The sequence below is a fragment of the Chinchilla lanigera genome, unplaced genomic scaffold (genome assembly GCF_000276665.1).
Source record: "Chinchilla lanigera isolate Chin_1 unplaced genomic scaffold, ChiLan1.0 scaffold00059, whole genome shotgun sequence".
NCBI classification, from domain to species: domain Eukaryota; kingdom Metazoa; phylum Chordata; class Mammalia; order Rodentia; family Chinchillidae; genus Chinchilla; species Chinchilla lanigera.
This window is the reverse complement of record NW_004955460.1, coordinates 15,204,586-15,214,557: the sequence shown is the minus strand read 5'-3', so window position 1 is coordinate 15,214,557 and position 9,972 is coordinate 15,204,586. Positions and strand designations below refer to the sequence as shown.

Genomic DNA, 9,972 nt, shown 5'->3' with positions numbered 1-9,972 from the left:
AAAAGACAAAATAAAAATAACATTTGAAAAATAAAGCCAGGCATGGTGGCACACGCCTGTAATCCTAGCACTCAGGAGGCTGAGTCAGGAGGATCACTGTGAGTTCCAGGCCAGCCTGGGCTACATAAGCAAGTTCAAGGCCAGCCTGCACTATGTGGTGAGACCCTGTCTCAAAAAAAAAAAATTTTTTTGAAAAATAAATAAAATGTGAAGCCAGGTATAGTGGTGCATGTTTGTAATTCTAGCACTTGGAAGGCAAAGACAGGAGGATCTCTGTGAGTTCAAAGGCACCCTGGGCTACACAGTGAGACCCTGTCTCCAAAGGAAAAAAATTTTTTGAGTGGGGAGTAGGCCAGCCTAGGGAACTCAGTAAGACCTTACCTCAAAATACAAAAGCACTGGAGACACAGCCCAGTGGTAGAGGACGCGCCTACTGTGCACAAGGTCATATGTTCAATCCCTAGCACCACAAAATTTAAATAACATTTCAGACGAGATCAGGCGCGTTCAGGGTGGTATGGCCGTAGACTAAATAGCATTTCAATTTTACTTTATTTGGCTTGTTCCTTTTACCACAATTGTGCTAAAGATTTCTACAATTTGGAAGCTTCCTGCTTCCCTTCGTGGTCCTTAATAAATACACAAATAAAATCTCTTAGCAATAGCTTTCTTGTTGGGGGAGGGGCACCGGGCTTCACACACACTAGCTAAGTGCTCCAGCACTGAGCTATATCCCCAAGCTGTTTTTAAGAAAAGGTCTCTCCAAGTTTCCCAAATTGACCTCAAACCTGTGCTGTCTCAGTCTCCTCAGTAGCTGGGATTACAGGCATGAGCAGTCACAACGAGCAACAGCATTATTCCATAGATAACTCCTGTACTAGACTATACTCCTAGATAGTTTTTTTTCCTGCATGTATGGCCTCTCTGATCCCAAAATGTATAAACTTGTCTGTCTGTCCAATTTTTCATGGTCACTTTGACTCTCCTTATTATTAGAGTAAGATAACCCATTAAAAACATTTAAAATCCTGAGGCAGGAGGATCATGAGTTCAAGCCCATCCTGGGCAACTTACTTGACTTGGATAGACTTTCCCCCAAAATAATAAAGGGTTGGGACTGTAAGTCAGTGCAAAGGCCCTGGGTTCAATCCCTAATATTGGAAAAAACAAAATTTAAATGTCATATATGGGGGCACTTATTATCCTAAAAGCAAAAACAGTAGAAAAGAGCACAAACACCCAAGACACATCTGGCTCCTAAGCCTATTAACTTCTCTGAGCCTCAATGTCCTCAGACACAAAGAATAACATCTTCTCTTCACAGGGTTGTGGTAAGGATTAAGTGATATATACACACACTACCTAGAAACACATTGCTCGGCAAACAGGAGAAAATACTCTGTGCAAAATCACTGCTGCCCTCTATGACATCAAGTTCAAAAAGCCATGGATATGAGTAAAACATGCCTGATTTATTGACTCATTTATCACCAATTAGAACTTTGATAAGCATGTTTCTACTGCTGTCATCTATTATAGAGCATCTGCCATAATGACCTATGTAAAGTGCAGCCCAGCCCAAAATCTTCAGCACTCACAGGCAATTTCCTTTTGGGTACAAAAGTCAGTTATTTGTTCATAGTCAATAACAAAAATATGCTTCATTTTAAATTTAAGCCAGGCGTGGTGGTGCACGCCTGCAATCCCAGCACTTGGGAGGCTGAGGCAGGAGAATCATTGTGAGTTCTAGACCAGCCTGAGCTACAATGTCAACTCAGGGCCAGCCTAAACTGCATAGCAAGACCCTGTCTCAAAAGAACAAAAAAAATGTGATAATGAAAATTCTTTATTATATACTTTTCACTCAGTTATTCCTATTCTACGTATTTACTACTATCTAGTGGAAACATTTAATCAAAGTTCTGCTGTGATTATTTTCTTGTTCTTGTTTTGGTTTTTTTTGAGACAGGGTCTTGCTATATAGTTCAGGCTGGCCTTGAAGTCACTATGTAGCCCAGGCTGGCCTTAACCTCTCAGTAATCCCTGCTGGGATCACAGGTATGCACCAACCCACCTGGCTCAGCTGTGACTGTTTATATTCTGTACATTTTCTAGTACACAGTGAAAGCACTTAACCGAAGGACCAAAGTTCTAATGTCTGTAGCAAACACAATTCAGAGCTACTGTCATGAGAAAAAAAAGATGTGAACCATGAAGTGGGAACTGAATTATAAAGCCTTTCTGTTACAACCACGAACAGTACAACCTTCAATTTCAGGTGCAGCTCACTGAACCCACAAATATAAAATGATTTCCCATAAAAATAATTTCTAAAGAGATGCTGCTGACCTGGTCATAAAAGCAGTGAGTAGGTGGGCTTCCAGTAGTGTGACTGGTATGTCAGAGTGTACATGGGTGTCCTATGTGTGTACGCAGAAATGACATGGAAAATGGAATAAAGTTCAGTCTCATCACAAGTTGTGCTACTAGACTACATTATACCGTAATCTATAAGTTTTGCTACGAAGATTTGCTCCAAAAATTAGACAGGTTAATGTTGGAAATTCTGTAATTATTAAGTAAAATTGACAATAATTTACAATTATATATGTATATCATTTTACATTTTACAAATTTATTAAATATACATTCATATTGATGCCCTGAAAAAAAAAAAAGAGATTTAACTTTTTTTGCCCTCCCATCTCCCCTCCATCAAACAGTGCTAAGGTACACTTAATCAGGAAAGGTACTATAAATGAATCAATCTGTATAGCACCACAGAGTCAAGGGGAGGAAGGCAGGCCTTTAAAGGAAGGAGGAAAGCCTGATGTTAAACATAAGGAAAGCCCAGGGGTCACAGGAGAGTGAGGCAACACAAGGCACAGGTCCTCACTGCAGAAAAGGAGGGGACACAGCGCATGTGCCACATTCTAACACAAGATCACATGGAGAGGTGGAACTGAACTTCTGAACTCTGCAGCTTCTCAGAACATAAGCATTTGACTACCAAGCATGATTTTTGAATGAAATGGGTTCAAAATGCATCTGGTTGCAAGGAAAGGCTTCCTTAGCCCCTCATATTAGAAATTTAACAAAGATCATTTGAGAAACTACAATTTTACATACTGGTGGTATCCCAGGGAGCATCTATTCCATCAACCAAATTTAGTATCTTACAATTGTGGAAAGGAAGTTTCCGAGCAGGGACGAGCACTACCGATGGGAAGCCGACACTTGGGCCATCTCTTGGAGATTCCTGCTGAAAGTACTGCAAGTGTTTCTCCAGAGAAAGCACTTGCCTGGGTATGACTCAGAGCTGGGCAGGAATTCACACAATGAATCCGGGTGGTAGGAAGGCGGAGAAGTATGCCTATAAAGATCAAAGAGCCAGGAATGGAAAACATACTAAAAACCTTTCCAGTGGGCAGACTTCCTCCCCACAGTTAAGAAGACTGAGTGAAGCCTAAGTGTAATCAGGGAGACAAAGAAATGTCCCGCACGCCACCAATATAGGCAAAGCATAAAAGAAAGAAAAGAGTGAGTAAATACAGTCATAATACATGCTTACAGAAGCAGAGGAGAGACAGAAAGAAACAGAAAGAAACAACGCTCACACCAAGGAGGCTACCAACAACCCTCTGCTGATGCTTGTCAAGTGTATTACAGGTACTTAATTACAGCTGCCTATTGTATCATTCAAAATGATAAAGGACAGACATGGTTTAGTAATTTTTTTGTTTTTCTGGTTTTCTGAAAAGAGTCTCACTATGTACTTCAGGCTCGCCTAGAACTCACTATGTAGCCCAGGCTGGCCTCAAACTCAGTGATCCTCCTGCCTCACCCTCCCAACTGCTAGGATTACAGACATGAGCCAGAGTGCCCAGCAAGAATTTACCCCACCTTTGGGGAGGATAAATGTCTGAGACTTCTGCTACCCTGGGGGTGGTTACTTGGGATTACCATCGAAGTGACTCACTGAAATGTACTCACAGTGACTCATGCCATTCTATCAAGTCTCTCCAATTTGCCTATGTGGAGGTGACTTTGGAGATCTTAAGAGGTAGGAGATTACTCAAAAAAGATTTTAGTCTTTTTAAAGTGGGACACTCTGAGATATATAACAAAGATACCAGAGAGGAAAGAGCCTGGCCAGGGCTGGGAGGGTACTCTAGAGTCTCTCTTACCAAAAAAAAAGAAAAGAAAAAAAGAAAAAAAGAAAAAAAGAAGAAGATAGGGAATATGAGAATTTAAGCAAAGCACAAGCAAGTTTCTCTTTGCTAACAGGGAACAGATGTCCCAAAAAAGCAGAAAACATGAACTTAGGACGACAAAGAGTACAATGTCTCCTCTTGATACTGCAAAGAAATTCTAATTATCCTTTCCAGAGGAGATGTCCTTAAAGATCAGAGGATTCAGAAGTTCTAAGACCTGAAATCTAAGCCACACTTTATTAACCTTCTCAAAGACTTCACATTTACTCAGAAACAAGAAATCCAAATAGGTAAATTGAGTATAAGACAATCCTTACCCAGTGATACCACGTTCCCATAATTCTCTAACATCACTTCTCTGTAGAGGTCCCTCTGAACAGGGTCCAGGCGTCCCCATTCCTCTCGAGTAAGGTACACAGCCACATCCTCGAATGTCACAAACTCCTGAAATAACACATCCTGGCTGCTCTTGGGGAAATGAGGCCATTGTAGCACCATGGCCAGGAAATGGAGATGATGACAGAGAGGTTATCCATGTGTATTTATGGGGAGGATGAAGAACAGATTAAAATATAGGGAGATGATCCCACAACCCTTAAAGATCTAGTAAGTGCCCATCACAGCACCAGGGACAAAGAAGATCTGCTCATGGTGTCAGGGAGATGGGAAAGCAGTCTGTGTGAAGGCTAGTTCTCTGAAGAGAGTCAGTTCCCAAACTGGGGTCTGCTAGTGAAAAAAATTCCAGACAAGGTTTAAAGGATGGACTGAGAGAGGCCACACTCAACCAGCAGCAACCATCCCTGAGGAAAAGCACAGGGTTCCTAAGCTCACCTGGTACCTGGCTGTCAGGAGTGCAGCTGCCTGGTCTCCTGGGCTTCCCTCGTGGGGAAGAGCAGGCACCTGGGGAACAGGCGGAGCTGAGGAAGGAGAAAGGATCAAGAGTAAGAGCAGCCCTTCCACAGGGCTCCCTTCAAAAGAGGCCTCTCCAGCCCAAGGGGTGTCAGTGGGACCCTCTTTCACATCAATATGTACTGAAACCAAGGAATATATATCAGGTATTGGGTAGCTCCACTCTTGTCTCTCCTTAGCCCTTGTATGACTTACTCATGCATGTTCAGGCCTATGGCACAGGATTTTATTAGGAAATCTATTTCACTCTATCCTCATAACCTGACATTCTTCTCACACAAGGGGAAGCACCGTTCCTGCTCTGCAGTGGGCGAAGCAAAGCATAAAGATTTATAGTGTCTTATCAAGGCCAGAGTAATTCAGTAGATTTCTAGTTTCCCAGACACAGCTATAAACTCCAGTAAGTTTTTCTCTTACAAGTGGGCACTGTCTCTGCAACCAGTGTGTAAGGCTTCCAGGAATAAGGAACAGTCATCTGTTTCTTCATAATCCTTTCCACATTCCCACAATGTCCCCACAGCACACTACACACTGTGGCACTCCTCCCGTGGTGCTGACGTACAAGTTACTTCTGGCACCAGAGCTGGCCACAGCAATCTAAGACACAGTTCTTAACAAAAAAAAGAAAAAAAAAAAAAAATTGGCCAACCTATCTCTCCAAAGCATTAAAATGTGATTATATAGTCAGTATGTAACATGAATGCATTCAAACAGGCATTGTGTTCAAACAAGGAATTAAATGCTTGCTTTCTTCATCAAAACTAGATAACATCTGTCACAAGCTGGACATGATGGTGCATGCCTGTAATCCCAGCACTCAGAAGGCTGAGGCACAAGGATCGCTGTGAGTTGAGGCCAGCCTGGGCTACAAAGTGTACTCAGGGCCAGCCTGAACTGCATAGTGAAACCCTGTCTCAAAAAGACCAAAAACAAAACAAAACAAAACAAAAGTACATTAGTCACAAACACTGCAATTGCAACAGAATGGCAAGTGGCAAAGCACACAGTCAGCAAGCGAAGAGAAACTAAGTGAAGCTAACAGGGCGAGGGAAAGGTACTAAATCTAAGAGCCAAGCAAGAACTATGAGATGTGGCAAAAGCAGCATAGCTCAGAAATTATTCTAGATGTGATAACTGGGATAAAGTGAAGGTTGTCTGAAAGACACAAAGCCAAGGAGTGAGTGACGACCCCTCTGCTTATTAAAGATGAACCATCCTTAATAGAAGGGCCCAGGCCAGTCCTCCCTCTGAGGGCCATCTTCTTGTTCAAGTTGTTGATCTCATCACACCAGGCAGGCCCAGAAGCCCCTCTAAACTCCCATTCTCCTGGATACAAGCGTTGTCTCTGCCTTACCCCCAGTGAGTCCCTGCTCCATGTCGGTGTCCTGCATGAACTGAGGCTCTGGGGAAAGACACTCAGACTGGGTCTCCAAAGACTGAAACTGGACCCCTGGTGATCCTGAGGCTTCTTGGGCTGACAGTTCCTCCATCCCTGTTCTGGAGAACAATGACCATCACTGCAGGGTGAGATTAGGAGAAATGATTGGAAGAAGATAAAAGATCACATTATTTCATGTCCTCAGGACGTAGTAAAATATCTTACACACTGTAGATACTCAATAAAAGCTGGATAATAATGATTAACCACCCAAACGAACAACAGAAACAAACATAGTTATTATTCAACTTCAAATACTTCAGATCCAAATCTTAGGTCCAAGTATGAAGGTTTATTTGAACTCCACCAATTCGGAATTTGTGGTATTTAAGAAGGAAAAAAAAAAAAAACGCAGAGCATGCGGGCACAAGTCAGTAATCCTAGCGTTGGGCAAGCTGAGGCAGGAGGATCACCCAAGTTCGAGGCCAGTCTGAACTACACAGTGAGTTTAACAACAACAAAACACACACGCACGCACAGTGCCGCTGGATAGTGTAGAGCTTTCTGTAGAAAGTCCAAAATAGTTGAAATTTACAACCTTCGCTGGAAGCTCAAGTCTACCCAAAGCAATATGCTTGTTATGATTACTCATTGTTTCTTCCAAACCTAGGCCCCTGAGGTATTACTCGGTAACAATTTGTCAGCCCATTTTGAACTACTAAATGGGCCTGGCTAACAAGGAAACTCCATTTTGAGGGGGGCAGACCCTTCGTCAGACTAGGTGGGCAGCCTGGTAACACAAGAAAGAGCTGCAATTCCAGTTAAGTTTGACGGGTGTCCTTCAACCCCAAGGACGTGACAGGGTTATATCCTCCCACAACCCGCCGTAAAAGCCCTCGCCAGCTCCAGCCTGGCCTCAAGAGGCCCCAAGCTGGGGATCTGCCCTCCTCCCGCTTCCCTTCTAAGCAAAGGCACGGTCCCCCAAAGTGCGAAGCGGGCCTTCCCAGCGCACACCCAGGACAGGTCACCGAGTTCTGACTGCGGAGCTCTTGATCCTCGGGGCTTCGGCTGAACCAGGTCTGAAGACAAACAGGCTCTCGAGCCCGGGCCTCCGCGCGATCCGAAAGACTGCAACAGTCTCCAGCCAGGGCCAGGCGCCTCTTCCTGGGGAGACGAAACAAGGGACCCCTCCCACGGCGACCCTGGAACGGCTTCCGGGGGACTCACCAGAGCGGAGAGGCGGGCCTAGCTACCGTCCGGTCACCTACACACCGCCCCGCAGAGCCGCGCCAGCTCTTCCGGGGCCGCTCTAGGCTGCACGAGGGCGGGCGCTTCTCAGTGGCATTTCCGGTCGTGGAGCGCAGGCCCCGGATGCGGCCCTCGCTGCGGGCGGTGGAGCTGAGTCCGTGGAGGAGAGTCGATTCAAGTGGTTAGGGGATGGCCGTCGTGGATGCTGTGTGCTGCACTCGGCTTTTTCACGTTGTTCAGCAGTTGTACCGCCCTCTCTCCACTAACCTAGTGGACGCTTCTAGCCATGACACCAATAATGACTGCGACAAACGTCGGGAAAACTAACCTCCAACCTGCTCCCTGACGCTATCCACCACTGCGTAGGGAGGTGGCCAGCCCCAGTGGGCACGTATTTAGGGTGAGGAGGAATCGCGAGCCTAATGGTCCGGCTTCCCTGAGTTGGCCAATGAGGAACCAGCACAGGGGTGCATACGCAGAGTGTGAAGTAGCACTCATGGCGCCTTGGCGATAGGAGGACCTGAAGTCAAAACCTATTAAATGTGTTGACACCAGAGTTAAAATTGTCAGCAACACAAATTTCTCTGCCAACACAATCCTGCTCAGCACATGCTGGGCAGTTTGGAGGCATTGTGCTGATCCTGAGTAGCTAAACATGATAAAAATAAAGACCTGTTTGTCCATTTTTTTCTCAAAGAATTAATGTGTTTCGGCAGCCTTATCTAAAACTAAAGCGGCTTCTGTGAAACGGGAGTAAATGACCTTGGCAATTTGCAACTTTCATGTACAACGTCCGTTATGACACAAGTGTTCCTGGAAGAGTAACAAGAAACAGCATGCCCTGGAAAATACGTCTAAGATATCTCCATTTGCCAACTCAGACCCTTTCCCACATCTACATTTTCTTACAAAAACCACAATATCTCACTCTGAACATGCGATTCCTCTCTTGGAAACTTGCCTGCTGTCCCTCGTGGCAATGTATTCTGACCTGAATAAACTTTTCTTTCCCATGTTCCTTGACTGTTCGTAGTTCTTTTATAAGCAGTATCACTGTCCATACAGGATCTGGCACATTAAGGATCTTGGGGAATTGAGGAGTGGAAGAGGTTAAACAAGTTGGAATGGAAGAAAAAGAACTAAGACAAAACAATTACCCTCCCGGCTAGAAAGACACAGCTATGCAGATAGGCTGGATAGGCAGAGGACTGAGACAGGAACCCTTAGGCATTGTGACCCTCTGGTATGCCTTGATCCTTAAGAGATTATGATGGCTTGTGGAAGAACTAGATTTGCATGACAGTTATCCTTTAAAGTATGAAAAACAGTATGATGGCACATGCCTTAAATACCAGCATTTAGGAGGCTGAGACAGGAGGATTGAGAGTGGGAGGCCAGACTGGGATACTTAATGAGACCTTGTTACCAGCCAGCATGGATCCTTGCTTTAGTAGAAATGGAACTAAGACTAAAGCACAAATTTACAAAATCTTTAATTGGAAATTTAAAGGGAAGATAGGAAATTATTTCAGTTTAGGTAGTTGGAGAGAGCACATTCTAATAGAGGGGTTCAGATCTGTCCACCCACAAAGGCAAGCAGCCAGTGTTCAAAGATTAGCTGGTAGGCTGGGATCCAGTTGATCATTATCTCAGTCCTGGTGTCATAGTTTTGGAATCTTTATGGCTGAAGGATGGTTTCATTCCCAAAAAAGGACTGTTTGTCTATGGTGGTTTCAGTCATGTGGGGCTCCACTTTTCCTGGAATCCAGGTGATCACAGGTTTAAAACAGTGTCTGGAAGGTGAATGTCCCTGTAAACCTCTTAACTTGGTGTCCTGAGTCTCAAATGGGGATGAGATCAGGTAAATCCAGCTAATCAACCCTGTCCAGCCAGCTTCTAGCCAGACATTCCCTAAATGATCAACATATCCCTATGAAAATCTAAGAGATTTAATTCAAGATTTATACTAATAAAGGATACAAAAATGAAGGTCCGGCTTTACTCTGCTTTTAGGTACTTATTAGGCACATGTAGGCCCAAGAGAAGTCATGGTTCATAGGAAAAATGGTTTTCAGACTGTGGCTACCCTACAAGAAAACATAAATTATAGTTTTGTGCTTTTTTTTGGGGGGGGGGGTAAGGGTCTTGCTATGTAGTACAGGTTGGCCTTGAACTTGCTGTATCCCTGAGGGTGCTCTCGAGCTCCTAGCAATCCTCCTGCCT

At 44.3% G+C, this 9,972-nt stretch overlaps 2 protein-coding genes across 10 annotated transcripts in view; both read right to left on the bottom strand.

Annotated features, from left to right (window-relative positions):
* Positions 1-6,554, bottom strand: part of LOC102012511 (transmembrane protein 225-like) — a 50,479-nt gene extending 43,925 nt beyond the window's left edge. The window contains exon 1 of the mRNA XM_013521192.1: positions 6,478-6,554. The gene's annotated coding sequence lies outside the window, so the exon portion shown is untranslated. The remainder of the gene's footprint in view (positions 1-6,477) is intronic.
* LOC102026085 (zinc finger protein 655-like) overlaps positions 1-8,782 on the bottom strand; it is a 17,221-nt gene extending 8,439 nt beyond the window's left edge. The window contains exons 1-5 of one of the 9 annotated variants that reach the window (XM_013521189.1): positions 7,729-8,782; positions 6,478-6,640; positions 5,046-5,131; positions 4,532-4,658; positions 2,050-3,373 (exon numbers count right to left, since the gene is read on the bottom strand). In XM_013521189.1, coding sequence (XP_013376643.1) covers positions 3,177-3,373; positions 4,532-4,658; positions 5,046-5,131; positions 6,478-6,613 — 546 coding nt within the window. In that variant the 5' untranslated portion in view covers positions 6,614-6,640; positions 7,729-8,782 and the 3' untranslated portion in view covers positions 2,050-3,176. The other 8 variants (XM_013521185.1, XM_013521181.1, XM_013521182.1 and 5 more) reach the window with 8 other exon arrangements.
* Between the last annotated feature and the right edge of the window lie 1,190 nt (positions 8,783-9,972).